Genomic DNA, 27,482 nt, shown 5'->3' on the forward strand with positions numbered 1-27,482 from the left:
CCGTGCTCAAAACAAAGCTTGGTGACGCAAGCGCAAGCTTACACCAGTGGAAGAAAGTCAAACTAGACATCTCTCGAAGTTACACATGCTACAAGACGGAAACCGGCACAAACTATTTGAACACGCAACAACCCCACGTAGATCAGTTTCCAATACGAAAGCACAATAGCAGTGCGAGCTGGGAACACCAATCCAAATCGCTACCTAAACAGATCAACAACACACATCTTCACAACAACAATGGCAGCGCCCTGCAGCGAAAACAACCAGAACCACGCGGGGTCTGGGAAGTTGAAGTTCAGCCTGGAGGTTCCGTTCCCCTCTGCGACCGAAGCCAACATCGCTTTCCGGTCTCTGCAGCCGGACAAAGAGCCGAGAAAAGGGGGCATCAGCAAGGATATGACCGTCTCTGGGTGCGTTATGTCTGTGAGGTGGAGTGCGGAAGAGACTCGGATCCTCCGCGTGTCTGTGAACTCTTTTCTGGATCATCTGACACTGGTTCTGGAGACCATGGAGGCATTTGGACCTCCTGTAGTTCCTCTTTAACTCATATACTCATTTATTTGCGATTGTTTGTATTGATATCATGGACACTGATTGACATCGCATCATGGACAAGATTATATATATTTGTCATTGGATAAACAAAATATTGAACGCATTTCCATTGTGATCTTTCATTAGTGTGTGAAACAAGTGCCAGTGTACTTTTGTTTAGCTTTCTTTCTTTTTTGGGAGGGGGGAGGGCACTGGCAGACACTAAAATGAAACTAAATAGCCTACATTGAATTTCAACTACTAGACTACAAAAGTATGATGATATAACCATAATCTATATTAGCCGCAATTTGCAACTCTAGATTTTTTAACAATTGGTTGAATCTAGAGTTGCAACAAGCTCCATCCTATGGGAAGCCGTTTAGGCCATAAATGCATAGTCAACTCGCACATACATGTATACTTCTCTTGCACATACATATATATTGGTACTTCACTTGCACATACATGCATATCTCACATACACATACATGCATACTTCACTTGCACATACATACATTTAGGTACTTCACTTGCACATACATACATACTTCATTCGCACATACATACATACTTCACTTGCACATATACATACTTCATTCGCACATACATACATACTTCACTTGCACATACATACATACTTCATTCGCACATGCATACACACTTCACTTGTACATACATACTTCATTCGCACATAGTATACATACATACTGCATTCGCACATATATAAATACTTCACTTGCACATACATACATACGTCACTTGCACATATATACATACTTCATTCGCACATATATAAATACTTCACTTCAAATACTTGTGTGCGTGCGTGTGTGTGTGCGTGCGTGTGTGTGAGAGAGAGTATGTGCGTGTGTGAGAGAGAGTATGAAGGTATATGCACAAAAGTATGTATATAACAGAAAGGCAATTACTGGAACAGGAAGCTTGCAAGATCAGTGTTTCCTGCAGGAAAAAGTTTTGTCATGGTGCTGTCAATTGTCAATTAATTTGATTAATAAATTAATTAATAAGATTAATAAATTAAGATGAATTCGTATTATTGCTCTTGTATTGCTTGTCTTTCAGATTTATCAGACTCCATCCTGATTGGTTAAGATTGGCTTCCAAAGTTCACAGGAGTGCTCAGTTTCAAACAAAATGCTGCAAATCATGAACACATCGCGTGATTTCCGTGAAATTGTGCACCCACATTCCCACTAGGCCGAGGACGAAATGCCACATGAACAATTTCAACTCAGCCTCAAGGTGGCGCTATAACTGGCCGAAAAGTGTTTTACCTCTAACTGCACGGATCTGTGGATAACCTGGTGGAGACCTGTGCCCGGAAGGGCACTTTTTCTAGTTTTGTTTCTTTTAAACTCAATAAAATATGTAATGACAAACTGCATGTTTTCAAACCTTTATTACAACTCGTTAAACAACTTAACTTGAAATAGCCCTAATTATGTCTTAATGATAAAACATCACTAACTTTCACAAGAATGTGTGGTAAATATCACCACAACGTTCTTCACATTTTGTGAAGGATCTGATTCAGGAGTATCACTCCCTGTCATCTTTCTTCTTTTTCTTTCGGTCATGATGTCTGTCATCTGGGGAACGAGAATCCCTGCACAAAGATCAACCTTTATTTAATCAGGCAGGTCAATCAAGAACATTCTTAACTCTTCTAAAACGGCTTTCAGATCTGATTATGTTTTATGAAGAAATGTCTGTTTTCAGACAATTTATCTGTCTGTACACATCAATGTCCAACTCCATTCATAATCAACTACACTGGAAGAACATTGGCTATTAAACATAAATCATTGTTACAGCCTTGTCTCCCCTCACGCAATAAATATACATTCCATCTTATGAAGCTAGACTTTTCACCTCTTCTTTCTCTTTTTCTTCTTCTTGCTCTCCTTCTTGCTCTCCTTGCCTTGACTGTGCTCCTTGCTATGATGGCGTCTGCTGTGGGAGCCATGTCTCTCCCGGGAGTGACAGCGGGGTGACTCTGTGGAGGATGACCGCCCTTCATCGGACCTCCGTCTGAAATTGAAATATGGAGATACATGGTTTCTTCCAAACACTGACGATATATAAAAAGAGTTGGTAGTTACACCAGGTTTCAGATCTTATGATTCAAGAACTGAAAATGCCATTAGGGGTTCCTGATAGACACTTTTAGTGCCGGAAGTGCATCAAAATAGGAGCTCTGGGGTGCCGGAGTTGTAAGATCGCTTTTACTCTGAAAGCCATGAACCGGAAACACTTTCCTAAAAAAGTTGACTTTACAAAGTGACCTCACATCCCGATCGTTTTAATTTATACGATATATGATCCAAAAAGCGTTCAAATTTTGCGGGAGAGACGGATGAGGAGCAGAAATGAAGCGCCAGCATATCGATCCATTCATCACCACGGAGAGCGCCCTGGATTAGGAGATACGAGTCATTCTTTCCACCGCGCTAACATGCGAGTCAATGACAAGCTAATAGTTGCACAGAGCGTTAGCATACGGAAAGCGAAAAGCGAAATGCCAAAAAAGAAATAGGAAAAATTCTGAATATTCTTATCTCGCCCCGTATCACTAGGACGTCGCTATGACGTCCACAGACGTCCAAGGCACTAATTTTTCGGAATCCTTATGACGTTTAGGGACGTTTTATGTAAAAGTTGTGTTAACAAAACAGACAATGTGAGCCAGAAGGTGTGAACTTGGGATAGAAAACACGAACTAGATAAAACTGAAGTGAATCAATTTAAAAAGAAAGTGCTGATAACCAAAAAACAAAATGTATAATGATTCCAGACAAATGAGTGTGATCTGTAAATGTCAAAAACCACACCTTTGGGAGGAATGCATGGCTCTTCTGGCTGCCTCTTCTTCTCGCTCCTCATCTTTCCACTGCCTGGACAGCTCACCAGAGTGTACGTCAATCACCTCACGAATGACCTGTGGGTGGAATGAATGGTATCACATTAGCCATAAGCTTATGTCTTTCCTGAAGTTACTGAGGTTCAAACTCAGTTCTCCCACACAGGAGCCAAACTTCCTACCAGTGGGCTAAGCCTGTTTGGATTATGCTATGGCCTTGAGATCCAATGCCCTGCCTCACTTGGGCAATAGAGATATATTGCTGTTTGGGCTTCGTTCAGGCAATACCACTCAAACTGAAGTATATAGGGTTTAAGGGGATATAGCTGTCACTATGTCAAAAAATTAACCACTTCAATCTTCACCTAGCTATGTGTATGGATGTTCCATGTACATATCTTCAGTCCTCACAATTAGTTTTGATTACTGAAAGTGATGACAAGCATACTTGACCACTTCAGAGTGGGTGTAAAGCTAGCACTGCATTATAAGACACACCCACCTCAGTGTAGGACTTCTTGGTGATGTGGACATTCTTGGCTCGGTAGGACTGACGCCTCCTCTTGTAGTCCCTCATCTCAGCCATCATCTCCAAGTGTGATTTGGGCTCCTTCTGCTGCTCATCTAAACAAGATTAGATTTTCTATTTATCCAAGTACATTGTTGTGTGTAAACAACAATGTGTGTAACATTTCTTATTATGAGTAACATAGTACAAGCTAGCTTTGTTGCTCTTTTGAGATAAGATATCTTTAGCGATTTCACTGTAATGTCTTATTGGATAGGTTGAATGTTTAATCTACCAGCCCAGGTTACCTTTAGAACTTTAATTTAAAATTACATTCAGGCTTCTGATGACAAGCTTACAAGCAACAGTACATTACGCTATGCATGCATGGTCAAAGCTACACCGCTCTAGATAACAGATCCATCACAAAAATATTATTTAAGATGGACTACATTTTTAAAAGTTTTGTTTTGTGACATTGAACAGAACAGAATGTGTGCTCATCACATGCACTCCCTACCCCTTTTGAGCTTGGCCACCAAATCTACATAGAGATCCTCGTTATTAGCGGAGGTAGTTTGATCCCTCTGCTGGCTTGTCACGTGATCAAACAGAGCCAATCGATCAGCCACGGTGAGGTCGCAAATGGCTCGCTTGTGATTCTGAGGAACTTCAATAGGCTGGCTGGAGTACTGACCTGGTGGACAAGGAAGCATGTGTTACACAATACAGACTCACATACTGTAGGACACACACACTCACACAAAATGGTCAGTCTTTCTACAAGACTCCACAAATGGAGCCTTTCCCCAAAACGTAAAGGGAAAAGTCTGTGTGTTATGTATGCATTATGCATGCACGTATGGGGGGATGGGGGTGTACAGGGCATGTATGTATAACCTTCCTTTTGAAAGGATATGGTATTAAAGGATACTGCATGTAATAATGCAAGCCTGAACCAGAACAGCTGTACTGACATAGAGCCCAGCTCCTCTCTAATACTCACCCCTGTTACTGGAAACAAAACACACAACACATACATATAGAATATATATTATATTTGACAATATCAAGCTGACAATTCCAAAGAAAATAAAAAATAAACCCATTTATAATGATTAATTTTGTTCAATCAAGGTACAGCAAAAAAGAGGAGTGGTTATTCTTCCATAGATCCTGCAACTGCAAGTCATGTTAGCCTTCACACTGATCACAGCAGCAATTAGTTCTTCTGGCATTAAGAATAATATTGCTTTTTAGTGCCATCTACTGGACCAACTTTATAAATACATTTCTATGTAACTACAAGTTAAAAGGTAGGTCTTTCCGAGGTAATAAGCAGAAACCAAGCTCTTACCTTGCCAAAAAACTCCTTCCATTCTCATTAGTGGTGCAGCGGCTCTTGCCTGGAGAATAATCTGTTGCTGGGTGGATTTATCTGTACAGATAACACAACGGGAATAATATGAATTTTAAATGTTCCCATGAAAACAATGAGCTTGGTAGTACGATTTCTTCATACCATAGGCTAATAAAGTATAAGGGGATAAACAGTTGTTCACAAACAGCTGAGCAAAAAAAAAAGAAGCTGTTCACAAAGCAATTCCCTCATGTGCGTTTCACTCTGGCAGTGTGTAGAGTAGACTAATCGAATAAAGTTCTGGAATAAATCAGCACACGCCCCCTACTTGCAAGGCTGAACAGCCAACCCCTGTAGCCCCTCTCTGTTGTGCTTTACACCCTGCTATCGATGGGTGACAAATGACTGAGCTGGGTCATTTGGCTAGCGACGTCATACATACTACTACAACCAAAAGTCATGTGTACACACCACCTACACACTACAACAGATTTTCAGCCACAGATATAATCACTGGTTTCTCTCAAAAATGGCCTAAAGAATCACCTATCAGGAGACCACAAGGGGAGATGAATGCGATTTCCCACAGAAAGGAGTTGTCATTCATTGCTGCCGTGTTCCCTTTTTCTCCTTTGTATATAATACAGTTTTGTATTTGTTGATCACATGTATTACTATTTATTATTATTGTGTTGCCAACGTTGTGCTGGTGTGAGGGCCTTTAGACATTGCTCTATTATGTTCTGTGGCTGCTGACATACAAAGACGGCCGAGTCCAGACTTTAAGCCAGGTCAACATGGCTATTATATGGATATGGGGCAGGGGAGGGAGAGTCCTCCTTCACATTTTAATCAGTTTTTCATTAAAGAATATTTTGTGACAACTGACAAATGCATTATCACCCAGGCACCTAGCTCTGGTCCATAGCTTTAATGCGTTGCATTTAGAGCTATGTTACTCTCGACTTCCGCCGCTCGCATGAATGCAGACCAGCCTCTCGTCTTTAGCGTAAATAAAAAGAAAGTTTAGCTACTCACCAAAACAAAGGCGGGTTGTGTCATTAGAAAACCTACTTTCCTTAGTGGAAGCACTCTGAGCCCCCCCCCCCCCCCTCACCACACGTATAAACGGTACTTTTTGGCCAGAAAGGGATTTCTTTTCACCAGAGGAAAAATATTCTCTATGAGGCAATTCTCTGGGCAATATCGGTAGAAGGCACAGTGGTGGGGGGAGGAGTGCTCCCACTAAGGAAAGTAGGCTTTCTAATGACAACCCGCCTTTGTTTTGGTGAGTAGCAAAAACGTTCTTTTTATTTACGCTAAAGACGAGAGGCTGGTCTGCAACTCTGCATTCATGCGAGCGGCCGAAGTCGAGAGAAACATAGCTCTAGTCTAAGTGCAACTCATTAGAGCTATGGACGAGAGCTACCAGGCACCCAAACACTTCCAATATTGTCTCAACACGTCTCTCTTTTTATCTCTCTCTTTTTCTCTACATCAAATTGTCAATTCATATGATGCAATTACTCACCTATTGTAAAGGTGCGAATGTTGGTATTTTCATAACACACAGTGGCGTCATACATGTCTGCCTAGAAAGAGAAATTGTGGTTTTGTGGACAGTTAATGCCTGAATTGCTTTCAAAAAAGGAATACAAAATGAATTGATGGAGTTTCCAAAACAGTCACTCGGGTGCATAACTTGATGATAGATTTAATTTACAGCTCTACGGTTTACATACAAAATTGACATCATGATAGTTGAATTAATTCTGAATCGAGTTTAATTTGCACATAATGCGTGTTCCTACCTGTTCCTCGTGTGAATAGCCCATTTTGCTGAGGTTACACGAGGCTTTGTGTCTCTCCATGCTTCTGACAGGAACTATGTGGTTGGGGTCATAGGGGCACTGCTCCATCACTTCCTATACACACACACACAAAATTCAAATACATGCAATGTCATCACACTGTATCTATAGTATATCCATTAATCTATCTGTCTATATACTACACACATGATGTACATACATAAATACGTGTGTCAACTTTGCACGCAACAGACAGTGTGAAGTTATGTGAACGTTCAAATACATCAGTATCTAAGTAGCATCGGAAACCCTTTGTTTCAGAGCTGACCTTATATTTATTTATACTAGGGAGCAGACAGACATGGTGTCTGCATGGTGATGATCATAACAGTCAGTCACACACTCTTCGAACTGCTTAGCAGCCTCTCGTAGATTGACATTTTCAATCCGAATCGATCAAAAGACAAATATAGCCCAAACATTTAGATTCTGACGAATCTCTCTACGAGAGTCTAAAAGTTAACCCCGCCCCTGGGCGAAAAGGAACGTTTGTGCCTCAAAATCACTCTTACCTTGTACAAATGCAAAATCTAAGCTGCTTTAAATGTTGCCCCACTTGTTTGTGATCTGTGCGCACCTAGCCCAAACATTTAGAATCTAAATGTTTGGGCTAGTGCGCACCCATATTAAACACTGCACATGCTTATTTTTCAATAAAAAAGGTATTTTAATCCACTCTGTTTCTGAATCCTCCATTGTAAAATACCTTTTTTATTGAAAAATAATCATGGGCGGACTTTACGTGGTCTTTCGCTGGTTTCACAAGTGAGAAGAAGATACAGCTAAGTAACTAGCTAACAGACAGCATGTATAACATTGTACCTGAGGAGGTCGCGGGTCCTCGTCTTGCTTCCATCCCAAAGCGTCGAACAATTCGTTTAATTTCTTCTTGCAGTTCTCTGTGAACTCGGTCAACTCCCGTAGACGGTTCAGTCGATCTTGAAGCGTTTGTGTTTCTAAAGAGTCCGTCATTTTTGTGTTTGTTGAGTTTAGAGAGCTTTTGTTTTCATTCAATGCGCAGTCGCGCACCATGTAAACAGTGTGTCAAGCACTCGCGCAGTGTCTTTGGCTTGGCGCAAAAAGATGACGTATAATTAACGAAGTAAGAATCACCCACAGACAGTATGGTGGAAAGCCTGGTGAGGCTTACCCACAGTAGTATTCAAAATCAAATCCAGTATTTGTCTCCTTTAATAGTAGTCAAATATATTATTGAACAAGTGCAAGTTGCTCAGTCAAATTTGTACTGTAGTATTTTAAAAATTGCTTTAGTGTGGGTGGCGGGTGCCCACTGCATGCCCAGCACTGCCCGACCTGTTTCCTGGCTGTCCAACTTGTATACTATCAATAAATGGAAAATAGCATAATATATTAAAGGTGCAGCATTCATTGATAATTATCATCATTATATTAGTGTTTGGGTATCACCTTTCTAGATTCAGAGTATATTGTAAAATATAGTGTATTGTCTCATTTGTCTGTATTACATATCGTAATTACCCAGTAAAGGTAGGCCTACTTTGTTACTGTCGACCGCATCGATAACCCATAATTCTCTCACCAAGATTTGACAATTCAATGAAAAAACCACGCTTATTAACTTTTATTACTGTTTATTATGTAGCCTATGTTACATAACATGACACAGACATAAGTAATTTTAAGATTACATTGTACAATATTTGCATGCAACAGATTGAATGTTCGTCAGCTGCTCATGTGGGGATCTGGCTGCATCAACACAGGAGGATCCACTAAATCATGCATGAGAAAACAAGAAGACAAACAATGTGAAGCAAATTAATTAATAATAATAGGCCTATGTTTAACTGATAAAGGCATCCCTAAAATGTACTTACATTACTTCAAGTGTCTCAGTGTCTTCAATGGTTACTTCTTCCACTATATCAACCGTGAATCCTATTGCCGTATTCTTTCTCACTAGATAAATGAATGACATTAAGAATATTTCAACAAGTTCCCACTGATAAGATGATATTCAATATTTATTTAAAAAAAAGAAAAAAAAAGAAAGGAGGAGGAGCAGGAAAAAAAAGGAAAAAAAACAATTCAGAAACATCATTTTCCTCCACAAAACCCCACAGAAACCACTGGAAAAATGATTCACTGAAGGATTAGACTAAATACAAGCCAGTGTTGCCATTATAAAGACCCCTATGGTTTATATTCTAATCTACAAAAAATACAAATCAATATAATGACTCACTTCCCTGGGGGAAAATGGGGTATCCATCCCAGCAGTGACATGGTCTACCATGACTATTATGCCCAAAAACACTCAGGTGGCTTCCAATGAAATGCTGTGATGCATCTCTAGCATCTACTCTACTGAGAGTTGCTGCTGGCCGATTTTCTGTGTAGCTGTAGACACTGGGAATTTCTGCATGGACTTGGACTACGGGAGGCGACCATCGGTCATCAACACCTTGAGAGATGAAGTTGTGGCCTCCTAGACAAAGATGATATGAAAATAGTATTGGATGGTCAGATGATATATTTGGTTATTAACAATAAACTACCACGCCCCCCTAGTGAGACCTTTCACTGTCGGGTGGAAAGAAGATGTTGGCTTGACGGCCTGGGTATCGGAGGAGACCTGAGGCTTTCTTCACCCTCCCAATGACTGATTGTGGGGGTTAGCAGAGATGGAGTACTTGTAGAGAGGCTGGGGAATTGGAAATTGGCTATACTAAATTGGGGAGAAAATGTTTTTCTTTTGTCTTGAAGGGCCATGTTTTGCATAATAACAGTCTTTCCATTATGTCTGCCCACGATCATACAGTACGTTTGTTTACCCCAGTCACTGATACTAAAATCTGATATATATATATATATTTTTTCTATGAATCTGTGACTTGACACCTATACTGTTATAAAACGAAAATAAAAAGATTTTGAAAAGAAAGAACAATAAACTATACCAGTAAGACGCCTGAGGGGCGACAAGCGACCTCGCCTGGGTGACAGCAGACTGCTGGGCGAGTGTTGGCACTTTGGCATGGAGTCAGATCAACATATGGAATGAATTCTGTACTGGCCGTTACAGAGGGTGGTGCTGATGGCTCAGTACATCATCCTAGGTGAGCTTCCCTCCCCCATGCAGGACATACAGTTATACACCGAGTGCATGGTGTATATAGCCAAAGCTAAGAGGATCATCAAACACCTACCACCTATAGCTACAATCTGTTTAGGCTGCTACCATCAGGCAGGCGATACCACATGCAGTATCAGAACAAACTGATTCGTTCACACCAAGCACTATAGGCCCAACTATAAAGATATAATTAAAACAACAAGAACAAAAAAACAATATAGTTGATAGTTATCAACTTTACTTATCATGGTCTTGCTTGGTGTGAATGGCTCTTCTACAGCCAGTCGAAGGAAGTGAGTGCTATTTATCTGTTACATTCTGTGGCTTTGTCATACTCATGCCTATTCCAGCTATCTCAAAGCCCTGCTGAGTTTGGGCAGAGCTTACTGCCAAAATTCACCTGCATGCATTGGCACATACAGGGGAATGGTCGCAATGCGTAAACGCATTGGGTATGCTGTAGGTTGCACACATTTCTTAATCCTGATTCAATTCAATAGAAGACAAACCAGATAGCACGAGAAAGACAGATTACAGATAATAAATCAGTGCTCAAGCACACATTTTGTCACAAACATAATTGAATGTTATTAAATTGAAAGTAAACTAAAAGACATTTAGTTTCAAACGCATGTCATCCATTCCATATGTCATTCATAATCATAATAGATGTATTTTACCTTTAGTTTGGGAACAGCATTTGGGATGTGTGTCATTTTTCTCCAGGAGCTCCTCTTCGTCCTCCATATACTCCCAATGCCTCAGCAGTGTTGTACCAGCGTTACCTAAGTGTTGCGGGTGGCCAACATATGCCCTGCTTGAACACCTGGTACAATTATGTCGGTACATCAAGGCACAAAGGCAAAACAGTCCTCCTGCTTCCGATACTGATTCCGATACCACAACTGATTATTAGGGGCGAGATGAAGGTCAAGTTCGTGCAAGGACCACGGTGGATGTAGCACAAGTGGCCAAAGAGGCTGAAAATGATTGGATGGCTCATGGTCAGATCGGATGGCGTTTGCATGATGTAATGGTGTGTATGTGTGTGTGTGTGTGTGTGTGTGTGTGTGTGTGTGTGTGTGTGTGTGTGTGCGTGCGTGCGTGCGTGCGTGCGTGCGTGCGTGCGTGCGTGCGTGCGTGTTTACAACATGGGTGATCCTCAGAACTAACATTTTAATTTAAAATTTCTGTGTATACACCCCCATAATCTTTGATCACACTAGTATGATCCGTTTTCAAAACTTGGAAAAACAAACTATATTTTGGAAATTATTATTTTGGAACAAAACAACAAGAGCTATATCGAGTGGACACGATATCCTTGCTTGTGGACCAATGTGCATGTTAGTTATTAGATTGATTGAACAAATGTTTGTGTCGCAACATGAAATTGTGTAACAATTCTATTCTGCCACATGTTTTCAGTCCCCAGGCTACGCAGAGGGCTTACAATCACATCCAGATGTGTTATTAGATTGATTGAACAAATGTTTGTGTCGCAACATGAAATTGTGTAACAATTCTATTCTGCCACATGTTTTCAGTCCCCAGGCTACGCAGAGGGCTTACAATCACATCCAGATGTGATATAGATACAGGTCTCCACATTATTTCCCCCACCCCTTCAAGGGGTGTTCTGAACAATCAGAAGTTTCAGAACACATAACACAGAGCCTGAAACCTCCGAAGAGCTTTAACGGTTCAAACTTTTGACAAGCCATGAAGCTCTGGGTTGTGCAAGTCCTTGGATTGTTCCTAAATCTGCAGAATGCATGCGGCAAAAGTGTAAGTGATTTTAATTTATTTTAATCATGTGCACATTGTACGTTGTACCCACAATTAATAGCTATTGTTCTTTTTGTATGTGTGTATACATAGGGTGAGGAGGAGAGCACTTCTGAAACATGTGAACCAATCAGCATCCCTTTATGCACAGACCTGCATTACAATGAAACTAGCATGCCCAATATGCTTGGCCACACCAGGCAGGAGGATGCAGGTCTTGAAGCACATCAGTTTTTTCCACTTGTGAAAATGCCATGTTCCCCTCATCTGAAGACCTTCTTGTGCTCCGTGTACGCTCCTGAATGTGTGTCGGGGAGACAACGCCGCCCCTGCAGGAGAATATGTGAAGCAGCACGGACAGGCTGTGAGCCACTTATGAAGAAGTTTGGCTTTACTTGGCCAGCTTCTTTAAGTTGTGAAAGATTTACAATGGAATCTTCTGCAAGTGTAAGTTAATATCCATGATGCAAACATTTACATACTGTGGATAACATGTATAGATTGAATACGTGACTGGTAACAGCACCTAAGTCTACTGCATGGCCTGACACAACCATAGAGATAAAACCTGCACATCACTAGTCATTCATTTGGTGACTTGTTCTGGAATCTGATTTTAACCTAATGCTGTCCCTATTCTTTGAGTATTTGCTAAATGTTCCTAATATCTTTCTAAAATTGTGGTTATTAACATATTGGCCCGAGTTAGCAATGACTCTAATCGTTGCTTCTTTGTCAGCGACTCAGGGCTCTTAGGGCAGAGGTTGAACGTGGCATAGAGTGCAATATATTTAAGAAATGTAATCAATTAATACTGCCAGGCCGGGAGGTAGACCCTATCTCTCTCTCTCTCTCTCTCTCTCTCTCTCTCTCTGTGTGTCTGTGTGTGTGTGTGTGTGTGTGTGTGTGTGTGTGTGTGTGTGTGTGTGTGTGTGTGTGGTGTGTGTTTTCTCTCCTGTAATAAATCTCATACCCCTGGATTCCTTGGATCATTATGCAACTCCCCTTAAATAGCTCAGTCAGTAGAGAACTGTTGTGCTCCACGTGACACGTCAGCAGTCCATCTCCCAGTGGTGTAGCACATTGAAATAGGAATAGACTCCAATGTTCTCGGCTGAGCCTGACACCAACAATAAGCCTCACTGCCGACTTACTGCCTTATTACGCCATTTTGCACTTTTTTCATAACAAACGTTTTGCTACTATCCCTACAGATCCTGTTCAGAACAATCGGTACACGTCACCTCTGGAGCCATGTGATGTTGATGATTTTCCATATCCCATTCTGATTGGCTATTATTGGCTTCCAACGTTTGCGGCAAAAATTTACCCAACATTTGGGTCCAAATTTCACTTACACCCATATGGGGAGAAGCTTCTAGGTTAAAGTATGACAAAAGTATTTACCTGAATATAACTGTAAAAGTTTAAGTGATTTTAATTTATTTTAATCATGTGCACATTGTATACGTTGTACCCACAATTAATAGCTATTGTTTTTTGTATGTGTGTATACATAGGGTGAGGAGGAGAGCACTTCTGAAACATGTGAACCAATCAGCATCACTTTCTGCACAGACCTGCATTACAATGAAACTAGCATGCCCAATATGCTTGGCCACACCAGGCAGGAGGATGCAGGTCTTGACTTGTCTCCAATTGTGAAAATGCCATTTTCCCCTCATCTGAAGACCTTCTTGTGCTCCGTGTACGCTCCTGAATGTGTGTCGGGGAGACAACGCCGCCCCTGCAGGAGAATATGTGAAGCAGCACGGACAGGCTGTGAGCCACTTATGAAGACGTTTGGCTTTACTTGGCCAGCTTCTTTAAGTTGTGAAAGATTTACAATGGAATCTTGTGATACTGATAGTGTAAGTTAATATCTGTGATACATCTCTCACTCACACACGCACGCACGCACGCACGCACGCACACACACACACACACACACACACACACACACACACACACACACACACACACACACACACACACACACACACACACACACACACACACACACACACACACACTTGATGACTGAAAACAATTAAGTAAAATTATTTAAATTGATTGATTGACCCTAACAGGAGCCCTCGTACAAGGTTTCTTCGACTATGCATGCACCTCTTGGTACCACAGCACCTCAAAGGCCCTTAAAACAAGGCTCCAGACTTGCCAAAACAAACTGATCAGGCTCCTACTTGGCCTCATCCCGCAAACCAACCTCACCCCTGCCGGAATGACTTAGGGTCGACGACAGAGTACAGTCTTGCAATGGGTCTGGTCCACAAGTTTCGATACATCACCAAGATAGGCAAGATACCCATGTATACCTGTCTAAATACTTCCTTAATGTTAACGAATTCCACACCCACAACACCAGAGGGAGTGCAACAAACCATGTGAAACCCAGATTCGGTACAAACAAGGGACTAAATTATTTTCGCTCTTATCTTATGCCACCAAAATGTGGAACCGCTCTCAAAGGGCACGTACAGATGGCTGCAATTCGAAACTGGCCCCCATAAAATCTGAATCTCAACCGTTTCGGACGGTTTCCACACGGAGTTGCACCGCAGCACCACTAACTTCACACGGGTGTGATTTTTACCTCCTTTATGATGAATTCCTGTTCTGTTCTTTGGCTTTATAGAAGTGTATATTTGTACGTCTATAAATGTTTTGATGAATTGAACAAGGTGGACCCTCTTGTAAACAAGTGTAATGCTTTATTGGGTCGTCCACTCACAGTTAACAGTCTTTGTATTGAGTTGTGCTTGAAATGTACTTCTTCTGCAAACTGTTAATACATATTTCAATCAATCAATCAAAAAAAGATTGGTTGATTGGATTCAAAATGTCAATTTACTTTCTTGTCCCCAGGAACTCACTGCTGAGGGTGTTCTTGATAGGCTGAACATTAATCATCCTTCTGGCCAAGGTATTAAACTTTTATACTGTTTTATCAGTCATATCACATAACATTTGTAGCCCATAGTATTAAGCTTAATAATCATGATCTTATTTTCCTAATTGTAGCACTGAGTCTCCAGACTGCCCACATACTCTTGACTTTCAAGGATGTATCCTTTCCTTATACCACTTAAAATCTGAATACCAATCAGACTGAACTTCATTGTCACATCACAGGGGTACGGTGTAAAGAAGTGGATGAAATGTGTTTTTCTAAATTAAAGGGACATTTTCTATACAATATATCCTATACAATAGTTTAAATTACAGGGCATAGCGGCATACAGTAGTTCTGATATAATAAATACATATTAAATATATGATATGATACAAACAAAACAGCACAAATAAGTTGGATGTTACTGATTTAAACAAATAGTTTGAAAACAAGGATATTACGAGCTTGTCACAGTTATGTATGCTATGATAACTGTTGGTTGGTGATGGACATGGTCTTTAGACATACAGTGGGTGGAATAATTTTATGTAATACAGAATGTGATGCATAATGTTTCATTTGGTATTTTGAGCTCTTAACCAGCTCTTTTAGGCAGATGAATCAGGCAAACTAGACGTTACCGAGTTCTCCCAACTGGAGGAGTATGTCACCCTCATGAGAAGAGACTTCTCAGAGACCACGCGCAGTTATGTGTTTCATCCAAAGTTTGTCTCTGAAGACAAAATGAAATTAATTTTGGATCACCATGGTAATATTGCACTCACTTCAACTTCAATCAATTCTGCTTTCCATAATTAAGTAAAAAGGGACTTATAAAGGGACCAATACAATGTTATTGCATTTAACAAGTTGTGTGTGGCCAGTTATGTAGTTCTGCACTAATAAACGTATCACATGTTTTAAAGAAAATCTATAGGTCTTCACTGAACATCCTCTCTATGGCAGGTCTCACATTAGAAGAAGGAACCTTCAGAACTCTGTGGCGCAGATACAGCTCCAATAAAGAGATAACATATGATAACTACATGGCAGTTCTTACAAAACTTCAGATCTTAAAAGGTAATGGTGAGGATTGGATGTTTGTGGGTGAGTGTACACATAACATTTTGCTTATTTGCATCTGACAACACGGCATGGATGACAGACTGATCAAACATAAATTCTGGAATATGAAAACCAATCAATTCTTCTACTGTTATACACATACATAATGGGCTCATTATTGAGGTGCACAATTCTGACAAAAATATAATTCAGATTTTGTTTTGCTGAATATTGTTATCATGATTATGAATCATGATTATTGATGATGATGAATTTTGTGGACAAATATAATTTTACATTTTTAATGTCTTGGTTAAATTTCTATATTAACAGCTTTCACAATATATTTCTGAAATCCAAACAATGTCGATTACCCTTTCAGTACAGTCATAACTAATTCATTAATGCATTAACTACATCACTGTTTAGAATATATAGGTGGCCTATAAGGGTATTATGGAATGGCCGATACCTCGCAATCAAATATCTCCCAATCAAACTAACTTTTAATTTCGACTTGTTTATTTAATCAGATCACTTTGATGCAAATAAGTTGACAATTCCATGTGATTGCCAGCTTGCCAGCTTCTCCTTCAATAAGGTATGTTTACAGGAGTTTATAAAATCGCACATTATGCTTCTGTAGTGTATATGCATCTCTTTCACTTCCATTCTATGAAATGGATTAAAAGTGAAAGGGAGGTGGAGCCTTGGGTTGCAGAATTATGACAAGACACTTTCAAAACATCTGAAGTGTGGAGATTGGATACATTGGTGAACTTTAACCGGACGTCAACAAAGACATCATGGGAAATTAACAATGTTCTGGCCCAGCCGCCATACCATCTGTCTTAGAACATCATTAGAACATACTGTAGCACATCATTGCTGCCTCATTCATAAACTGCATAGTGTGCATACCTAACTTACTATGCAATAACTAGATATTTATTGAATAGGATGATTTAATGAACAAAACTAATCATCGTTCTACCTTTCTTTGTCTTTCCAGTACATAAAGTCAACTATAATGTGAAATTGAGCTACTTCCCCGCACCATCATCAAGGACTTAAAAACGTTCCTTATATGACTAGTAGGCCTATAGTACATGGTTGGTTACAAAACTATTATATGCTTAAGTTATGGGACTGAATTACCATTTACAACCAAGAAGATAGTTTGTCTACTGTTCCCATGAATGCCATGTGTTACGTATGGAATGCGTTAATGACCTGAAAATGAAAAAGCATTTCTCTTATTTCAATTGACTTTTCATATTTACCATTTCATTTGAATTGTGGCAGCTTTATGCTTCCATAGTTACGGACCACGGCCCTTTCTGAGTATATATATTTGTGCCTTTGAATTCGTGTATTTTGCTTTTTGTTACTTACTTCCCAGCCATTTTGTTTAGTTAAACTCTAGTATTTCAGTTTGTTCACTTTAAGAGTAAACCTTCAGTTTGTTATTGTTATTCCTATATTCTATTTGTACTTTTACCTAAAAAAGAGTGACAATAAAACTTAAAGTTCTTTTTGAAAATTGTCTCCTCCATTATTATGTTATTTCCCCTTACCTAGACAGGGGTAAGGGGAATGACTTTATTTGTCTGATTGCAATGAAACACATTTATTCACATGCAATAGTGAATAGAGGATATGCGCATGCATCAAGTGAGTGGAAAAATTTGTGGCAAATTGAGTGGCAAATTGAGTTTAACGCTGTTTAATGCAATCAGACTTTTCTGTTTGGATGTATGGGCTGTCAAGGCCAGAATGTAATCTTTTGCCACTCAGACGTTCCTGCATAACTTCTGGATATGATGATAATGTCACATGCATACCCTCTATAGCTTTAATCATTGAACTGGGGGTGCATTTGAGGCCATAACATTTTAGTTTTTTGAATAAAGAATAAACACAACAAGGTAGGCCTATGTTTTGTTTTGATTGGGACAAGTATTGAAGAATTGTATTGAAGATGTGGTTATATATTTGATCAATTCCCAAAAGGGAAATACATTTTCACCAGCACAGAAACTACCAAAAATCCAATGACTTGGTCGGTGTTAGCTTGCCACCATTTGGTGTGTGAATGTGGGAAGTGAGGATGCTGGCGTCGACTGTTCACCGCTTCACCTCCGAATGAATGAACCATGGTAAAGCGCTTTGAGAACTTGGAAAAGCACTATAAAAATGTAATTCATTATTATTATCATCATCATATGATGATGATATGATACTTATGATGATATTATGATAAAATTGTCATCAGGATATGCGTGTGTGCAAGGTGACAAGGTCTACTAGCCATTGATGCATGGCTATGCACAGGCTTATGTGCTGCACACAAAAATAAACGGTTCACCACAAGATGGAGGCAGAGACTTGTTTTCACCTATGGTTTTCACACAAAACATTTTGAATTTGAGGAAAGCCTCATTAGGCCAGTCAATCTCAGGTTTAACCAAAATAAATTGCAATAGTAATCTTTCAAGGTTTTTTTTTTTATGATCCTTGTCATCAACATAACATATTCAAATGTGTCAATGAAATCATTTGTGGATCATGGTAAATTCAGGGGTTGAAAGTTGGGGTAGAATTAACAACCTAAAGGCCTATAAGGCAAAATGTTCTAATTTTCACTATGTTTTAAGTAGCACGTGACGTGTCAAACTAGGGGGTTTTCATGATTCTGAAACCATTCCAAGCATTAGTTTTGCATGAAAAACACTCCTTGGGCTAAATTAGGCCATAGCCACTTGCCCAAATGTGCCCAAATATATAGCTCATCACATTTTGTGATGATCTCATCACATTTGTGATAACAGCTATGGCTATGTTTTTAGTCCAAGGAGTGTTTTTCATGCAAAACTAATGCTTGCAATTGATTCAGAATCATGAAAACCACCTACAGTAGCTTGACACGTCACATGCTAATTAAAGCATAATGAAAATGTCAAGATTTTCCCTTATATAGATTGTTAATGGTACCCCACTTTCAGCCCCTGGATTTACCATGATCCACTAATTATTTCATTTACAAAGCTTTTGCATCATAGTGTCTGAGCAAATAGGCATAGTGTCTATCTTACGTACGTCATGATGATGTACAATGATAAGAGCGCCCCTCACTTCACATTGGTGTTATTTAGATGACCCTAAGGATAATTTAAATTAAAACCTTGAATCATTACAATTACAATTTATTTTGGGTCACACTCCTTTTTAGCTTAGATTGACTGGCCTACATTGCAGTGTTATTTTTGCTGACCTAAATTGATCTCACGCACAACACAATTATTATTATTTCTAATAATAACACCTGTAAGTGGAGTCTGTATCTGACAAAACTATTCCATAACCAGATTTGCCCACCATTCAATTAAAACATAACTGCTGACAAGTCTGGCCATTGGACTTGGACTATACATGTATCCTTCATTGTTGATAATCACTCAACAGTAAACAAACCAACATACAGTAAGGGTATCTGCACATACCCACATAACAAGTTACAAGTTAATTTAAGACCTTTTAAAAAGAAGAATTGACCAATTTGTCAATGTTACGTAAGAAAGAGGCAAACATTGTGAAAATAGCTGATCTACAACAACACTTCGCAGGGCGTTGTGAGCATGGTGAGCGTAGCATATTTTCACTATATTTATTCAATCCCATCCCACTACCAGAACGACGTGGGCTCAGTCAGCTACACACATTTTTCACTTTTAATATGCCAATTAATTTCACGGTATATTCACATATGGCTAATTTGGAAATAGCGCACTGAGCACACTGTGCAACGCAAACTACCGGTAATAGGCGAGTGCACTTCGGTCTGGTATTTCCGAACGCGCCCATAGAATCTCATCTTAAATATGGGGCCAGAGGTCAGATCCCTGTATAATGTTATCCATCAGACTGCAGATGGACACTTCAGATATCTTCCCAAATCTCAAATCATTCTACAGGCCACAGCTGTCTGCGTTACAGCGTGTTAAACCGTGTTACACCGTGCCCCGTGGCGTTAGAGCGAGACCCGCCGCAGGCCGGTCGAGCTTCTAGTCTGTGGAGCCGAGTTAAACTATGGTAAATGAAATGTACAGTACACTGTAGAGTGTAGACTGAGTAAAAGTACATCTCTTTTTCCACATATAATTTATAGGACCTTGCAATTATTGTCACTCTGAAACCACCTGCACTGCATGCACTTCTTGCTTGTAGAACTATATTACACATCTTATTATAACAGGATTATACTTTAAACTTTATACAATACAGAAAAACGTAAGAATTGATTGTGCCGATTGTTCCGTCTTAACAACAGAGAATTAAGCCCTGCTGCCACTGGTGAGCGGAGGGGGAAGACGTGCATGGGGAAGAAACAAAAATCACACTTGTGTGAAATGAGGGGCACCCAGTGTGGCTGCCACATGACGTCACAGTGGCCATACTGATTTTCAGGGGGCCTGTTTTTTGGCATTTCCCTTGAATAAGACAAACATTAAAAGTCCATAGACTTGGCTGCTACATGACATGTCTGAAAGCTAGACATTGGAGGGGTAGCACCCTTCGCAAAACAGCCAAGTGAGCCAACCTAAAAGTACTCAGTATTCTACAGCCTTCCTAGAAATTTACTTGAGTAAAAGTAAAATAATAAATCAAATAAAATTGTCTTGGAAATTTACTTGAGTAAGAGTATCAAAAAGATGAAATACTCAAGTAAAGTACAAATCATCAGAATCTGTACTTAAGTACAGTACTTAAGCTCTTTAGCTCTTCTGTCCTTTGGGGCGGACATAATTCAGACATAATTGAAATCATATTTACAAGTCTTTTCTGTCTTTTATAAGTCATGCTGTTTAGCTTTTATAGCCCATTGTATACAGTGGTGGTCAAACACATGATATATCAGTAGCCTAATGTGTTACTGTAGCATGATCGAGACAATCTTTATGACCAAGATGGACAGGAAAGGTATTGTATAAGAGCCACACTGAAATTCAATATCCTGAGTTCATATTTTGAGCCTAACTCGAAGGAAAGTGTTTACACACAAGCATGCATGTGTGGGGTGAATGTTCCTTTTTAGACGTCAACTGTGTAATAAAGTGGTATTTGAGGAGCCATATCTGAAATGGACCCAAGGCTCTCCCTCTCACCAAACACAGGGGATTATCATAAAATGTCCAGGACACACCAGTGCAAATTACCTTCATATGGAGCTGTGTGGGTGTGTTTACTTACATTGCATATTATACAGTATGTGTGTTTTGAACAACTTTCAACCTAGGGGCCCTGTTTTGGGCATGTCAATCACGATGCGACGCCTTATATATACATATATATATATATATATATGCCTATATTATTTTTGAGGGGCGCTAGCCTCTCCTATACACAGGTTTAATGTTTGTCTTTAGTTCAATGTTTGTTTTAAAAACAATGAAGGGAAAATATATGTCATAATGTGCCTCATTACGTCATATTGTCTCTTTATTGTTAATGGCGTTTAATGTTTGTGTTGGCACCGTTTGTTTTACATCACCATTACATCACCTAATCAACATGAGTTAGACTTTAATATATTATTGCCCCTCACTTCACACAGGTGATTGTTTTTCTTCTTTCCTTCCAGGTGGGAGGGTTTAATGTGGCCCTCAGGGTTTTTAGTGCACGTACACAATCGTTTGTTTCCAAAAACAGTTATCAATACTTTTTTTAATTGTCATTTTAGTTGAGAAATCTGGTATTTGATTTAAAATACAGAGGTCAGAGGTCAGGGTATATACATGCCAGTATCCGATAACCAGTAGAAGGTCATTGAGACATTTTAATTGGAAAATGACACAAACGTCTGAAGTGGTTGTTCCACTCACTGTTCTCCCAGACGATCTGTTTGTCATTGTTTGCATGCGTGTATGTGCCTGCATGAATGTGTGTGCGTCTGTGTACTCACATGTTTACATACATTTGCTGCAGGGGTATATGGGAGACTGTGTGGTTAAATACATACTATCCAGTTAGCCATTAACAGGCAGCCCATCTTGGACCACCCTGCCTTCCTATATGTTTTATTTGAGGAAAAGCCTTTAAACCTAGTTTTACCACCCCTACTTATGTCCCTGCTGTCTCCCCTCAACCAATATCTGATGATTAGACGTGGTCGCTGTTTACAAGGGATAGACCGAAACCATTGATGGTATTGGGTACTATTATATACACCAGACTTATACCAGGTTATGTAAAACAATGCTTCATATTGGAGACTTCCCCCTTGTGTTGAAACTGAGAGCTGCATCAACCTCAACTTCATTCTCACATCACAGGTTTACATTACAGGTGTGAAATGGTAGGGGGGTTTTTGTGTACAAGCTCCCATCATTTGTAGTTTTCAGGAAGAACAGAAACACGACAAGAAGGAAATAACCAGAATTATGCAACAGGTCATCTAGCCGTTCTTAAACAAGCGTGATGGAACACTTCTGCGCTGCCTATGGAACTTTCCTATTGGCTCGTTCCTGCAGGTGTGCCATTAATGACAGTAAAGCATGTAATATTACTTAAATAAAGGTCAGATATTAAAAAAATCAAAATATGAGTGCATTAAATACATACAAACAGCTCAGATATATATAAGAAATCACACCTGTGTGAACTGAGTGTTGCAACTCCCCTCTCCCCCCCCTCCTCTCTCTCTCTCTCTCTCTCTCTCTCATTAGCAGGCAACAGTGCAGCACTAATACTATCTCTCTCTCTGTTTCTGGCACAACAGCGCCCCTACTGGTACTGGTAGAAATATGGTCATTTGTGTAATCTGGTCCCAGCAAACCAGGCACAGATTCGCTGTTTTTCTTGCATAAGCATAAAATGGCGGGTTGGCTGTCACGGTTTTTGGCGCAAAGTAACCACAGTATACCGCTAATCAACTTACAACTACATACTCTATATAGTATATGTATATGTATAGTATACGTATACGTATGTCTTACGTCATCATTTAGAGCTAGTCATACGTATACTATATACATAACCAGTCAAAATAAAATAGCAAATTGTGCCTGATCTGCTGGGACCAGAGTACGTGGTGTGTATTTGTATGACTAGCTCTCAATGATGACGTAAGACATATGGTCATTTATGTGATCTGGTCCCAGCAAACCAGGCACAGATTTTCTGTTTTATTGGCATACGCATAAAATGGCGGGTGGCTGTCGCGGTTTTTGGCGCAAAGTAACCACAGTATACCGCTAATCAACTTACAACTACATACTCTATATAGTATATGTATACGTATACGTATACGTTTCAATGAAGACCATTATACTGAGAAAGATAGAACTATAAAGACCTTCATGTCAAGATTAGGCTTTAAACAATTCAATACAAATCTAACTACAGATTACGGAAGTATTGTAGATCATGTATATTTTAACAAATGTGAAAGTATTATTACAGAAATTGAAGTTAGAGACACATATTACTCTGATCATGATTTAGTATTAATATCACTATAATCTAAGATGAAATACATTTAAAACAATTGACAATTTACAATAAATAATAAAATAACTGTACTGTATAATATATTTTAAATCAGTTTATATACCTTTTTTTTCATCACATATCAATGATTTATTTTTCTTTGAAAACCTTAAAAGGGATCTAGAATATATCTACATCGATAAAACTGTATTTCTTATACATATATATATAGATAGAAACTTGAACCATACTTAATAATACTAGGTGTTTATATGCATAAAGTAGGTAGGTAGCAAATAGTTACACCTAATAATTTTACATTTCAAACGTTCCTTCACAGATATACTGAGATTTGACAGTTTACAGCGGTCGAAAGTACTTGAGCGCTCTGCTTGCGCACTAGTTGGCCATGTATGGCCTACTAGTGTGCAACAAGCAAGTATGCACTCGACAGAGTGCAGTTCTAGTTATCTTTATTTTTTATTCATTGAATTTTAACATATTGCATTTCCTTAATTGTATACTGTATCTAATTCTTTCAGTTTTTTAGCTTTGATTATGCCATGAAGCACTTTCTAAACTTTCTATATAAATAAAGATTTTATTTTCTGGTACGTTTGTAATCTAGGAAACCTTTCAATGACAATCAGATAGGTGTTCTCTGTCTCTTTACTGTCACGCCCCTTTCTGTGCTCCCCATAGGTCAAAGGTCACCAACCATGTTCGGTACCACTCCCAACCCCGGTCTGTCCCTCCTCTCTTCCCCCTGCTGCCATCCGTCATTCATCACCCCTCTTCTCCTTCTGTAGCCTTCTCTTCTTCTCCTTGCCCAACTCTCTGTCATCACTGAGACCATGTGTCCCCTTCTGACCCAAAAACACACACGCACACACTCCATGCACGCACTCACACACCACTTTCAGGGCTATCGCGGGACGGGTGACAGTCCTCCATCGCCACCTCCATTCATCAAAGTTAGAAATGCAGGCATGGGCCTCTGTCCATCGGTTGGGATTCATTGATTCAATAGATGCACAGTTGCTTTACATTTATGTACCGTCCAAATTCATCATTATACGATCAGCAGAATCTGTTTTCAATTTTTAAATGCTCTTCACAGCAATATGATATGTGAATAACCTGGTTTTGAAAGAGGGTCTCTTACATAGTTAACCAAACATAGACATTTTCTCAGCCAAAACGGGAATGCCTCCCCTTTGCTATATGTGCAGTATGGTTGTTTTTGGCAATCTTTTTTTTTTTAAATATATTTTTTTTGCGGCTTACGCCTTTTATTGATTTTTTTTGAAGGGACAGACAGTAGGCTGACAGGAAACGGGAGAGAGATGGGGGGATGACATGCAGTAAAGGCCGTGTCGGGTCCGGGAGTCGAACCCGCGGCACACTGCGACTGGATTACCAGTCCGGTGCCCAGACCGTTACGCTACGGCCTGGGCCGTTTTTGGCAATCTTGACTTGATTGATAATAGGAAACCAGAGGCATGAGGAACAGTACGAATGATACAGGAAAGAGTCTGGTGGGAATTTGTCCCAGAGCAATGAGTGAATGTGTATTTTAGGAAGTGGGAGTCTATTATTATTATTATTACCCTTATTACCCTTATTACCCTTATTACCCTTTTTATTATTATTATTATTATTATTATTATTATTACTTGCGCAAGCAGAGCGCGCAAGTAATAATTTAGCCCGGTCTTCGTTCATCGCGACAGCCACCCGCCATTTTATGCGTATGCCAATAAAACAGCAAATCTGTGCCTGGTTTGCTGGGACCAGATCACATAAATGACCATATGTCTTACGTCATCATTTAGAGCTAGTCATACATATACACACCACATACTCTGGTCCCAGCAGATCAGGCACAATTTGCTAGTTTATTTTACTGATTATGTATATAGTATACGTATGACTAGCTCCAAACGATGACGTAAGATATATGGTCATTTATGTGATCTGGTCCCAGCAAACCAGGCACAGATTTGTTGTTTTATTGGCATACGCATAAAATGGTGGGTGGCTGTCGCAGTTTTTGGCGCAAAGTAACCACAGTATACCGCTAATCAACTACTACATACTCTATATAGTATATATATCGTGTTAATCTATGTTAGTCTTAATTTAATATATAAAAGAAGATATTTCCATTGAAATAATTCAAAATGAAATCAGGATATTAGAAAGAGTAGAACACGTATGTATACATGTAAAAGATAAAGATCTATATATCATTCTTATGTACAGATCACCTAAAACAGACCTTTCGAAGTTAAACACATTTCTCGAAAACATGGTAAAGTATCTACCATCACCGACTTCTGCAATTATGATAATAGGAGATTTCAATGAAGACCATTATACTGAGAAAGATAGAAGAATAAAGACCTTCATGTCAAGATTAGGCTTTAAACAATTAAATACAAATCCAACTACAGATTACGGAAGTATTGTAGATATTGTAGAAGTTAGAGACACATATTACTCTGATCATGATTTAGTATTAATATCACTATAATCCAAGATGAAATACATTTAAAACAATTGACAATTTACAATAAATAATAAAATAATTATACTGTATAATATATTTTAATTCAGTTTATATACCTTTTTTTTCATCACATATCAATGATTTATTTTTCTTTGAAAAACTAAAAAGGGGCCCAGGCCGTAGCGTAACGGTCTGGGCACCGGACTGGTGATCCAGTCGCGGTGTGCCGCGGGTTCGACTCCCGGACCCGACACGGCCTTTACCGCATGTCATCCCCCCATCTCTCTCCCGTTTCCTGTCAGCCTACTTTCTATCCCTTAAAAAATCAATAAAGGCGTAAGCCGCAAAAGAATATCTTAAAAAAAAAAAAAAAAACTAAAAAGGGATCTAGAATATATCTACATCGATAAAACTGTATTTCTTATATAGATAGAAACTTGAACCATACATAATAATACTAGGTGTTTATATGCATAAAGTAGGTAGGTAGCAGATAGTTACACCTAATAATTATACATTTCAAACGTTCACAGATATACTGAGATTTGACAGTTTACAGCGGTCGAAAGTACATGCGCGCTCTGCTTGCGCACTAGTTGGCCATTTATGGCCTACTAGTGTGCAACAAGCAAGTATGCACTCGACAGAGTGCAGTTCTAGTTATTATTATTATTATTAATTATTTTTTTTTCCCTTAATTTTTGTCTTGTCTTTTAGATTTTATTTTATTTTTGTGTCTAAAGTATTTGTCTCTGTCTTTGTGAAAGTCTTGCTTATTGTTGTTAATTGTTGTCATAGTGTCTTGATCACTTTCACTGTTTCATGTCCTTTTTGTAAACTAAAAATGTTCAATAAACTGATTGTGGAAAGAAAAAAAGAAAAAAGAAGTGGGAGTCTTAATCATTTTGTCGTGTTTGGACATTACACACTATACTATGTACGTACTTTGTCTTTTTGCGTCAATGTGCATAACTGCTTACGTACATTTGTACATGCAAGTGAGTACCAGTGCGTGCCAATGTACTATACGTGAGAAAGCTGTCCTGTCCCACTCAAAACAAAGGCATGTATTCTTCCCACAACAGACAACAAGTCTGCTGGTAGACATGGGGAAGAGGGAACAAGACGATAAATTAAATGGACTAATACCTCATCAAACTGTCACACAGGGCAGACAGAAGACAAAACACACAGGGCTCCATTACGAAAGAAAGGAAAGAGAGAGAATGAGAAAGAAGGGGTATATACTTAAACATCCGGATGTGAGGCGTCATCCAGGATTACTCAGCAGTCACACAACCTGTTGTGAATGTACTGTCCGAGGGTTCAACAAGCCAATAACCTTACCCGTCACAAAACAAGGCCTCTCTTACAACATTTATAATGTTCATGCTAATGCTTTGTTTTCTTTTTTTTGTTCTGGTCAAGTGAGAACAT

The 27,482-nt window shown here is 39.3% G+C and overlaps 3 protein-coding genes and 1 long non-coding RNA gene across 5 annotated transcripts; 2 read left to right on the top strand and 2 right to left on the bottom strand.

The window, feature by feature from the left end:
* On the top strand, window positions 1-988 carry lage3 (L antigen family member 3). The gene has a single exon (XM_083760603.1). The coding sequence runs from the start codon at window positions 241-243 to the stop codon at window positions 544-546; it is 306 nt and encodes a 101-aa protein (XP_083616729.1). The 5' UTR covers window positions 1-240; the 3' UTR covers window positions 547-988.
* Window positions 989-1,947: 959 nt separating this feature from the next.
* snrnp48 (small nuclear ribonucleoprotein 48 (U11/U12)) lies at window positions 1,948-8,198 on the bottom strand. Its single transcript, XM_083760723.1, has 9 exons — window positions 7,983-8,198; window positions 7,101-7,214; window positions 6,821-6,881; window positions 5,287-5,367; window positions 4,450-4,626; window positions 3,924-4,045; window positions 3,393-3,499; window positions 2,434-2,592; window positions 1,948-2,167 (listed from the first exon to the last, which is right to left on the bottom strand). The coding sequence occupies exons 1-9, from the start codon at window positions 8,190-8,192 to the stop codon at window positions 2,101-2,103; spliced, it is 1,098 nt and encodes a 365-aa protein (XP_083616849.1). The 5' UTR covers window positions 8,193-8,198; the 3' UTR covers window positions 1,948-2,100.
* A 588-nt stretch (window positions 8,199-8,786) lies between these two features.
* LOC310856213 lies at window positions 8,787-11,201 on the bottom strand. The gene is made up of 4 exons (XR_014569058.1): window positions 10,959-11,201; window positions 9,388-9,630; window positions 9,020-9,101; window positions 8,787-8,914 (listed from the first exon to the last, which is right to left on the bottom strand). It is a non-coding gene; the product is annotated as an uncharacterized lncRNA (long non-coding RNA).
* Window positions 11,202-11,926: 725 nt separating this feature from the next.
* LOC310855285 (frizzled-7-like) lies at window positions 11,927-17,588 on the top strand. 2 transcript variants are annotated; one of them, XM_083760231.1, is made up of 9 exons: window positions 11,927-12,066; window positions 12,160-12,513; window positions 13,587-13,937; window positions 14,953-15,010; window positions 15,109-15,152; window positions 15,593-15,749; window positions 15,947-16,060; window positions 16,579-16,646; window positions 17,058-17,588. In XM_083760231.1, the coding sequence occupies exons 1-9, from the start codon at window positions 12,001-12,003 to the stop codon at window positions 17,079-17,081; spliced, it is 1,236 nt and encodes a 411-aa protein (XP_083616357.1). In that variant the 5' UTR covers window positions 11,927-12,000; the 3' UTR covers window positions 17,082-17,588. The 2 variants fall into 2 exon arrangements, with proteins under 2 accessions (XP_083616357.1, XP_083616358.1); XM_083760232.1 differs by lacking the exon at window positions 13,587-13,937.
* Window positions 17,589-27,482: the final 9,894 nt, after the last annotated feature.

This window comes from Protomyctophum parallelum (assembly GCF_964188405.1).
Source record: "Protomyctophum parallelum genome assembly, chromosome: 3".
In the NCBI taxonomy this organism is placed as follows: Eukaryota; Metazoa; Chordata; class Actinopteri; order Myctophiformes; family Myctophidae; genus Protomyctophum; species Protomyctophum parallelum.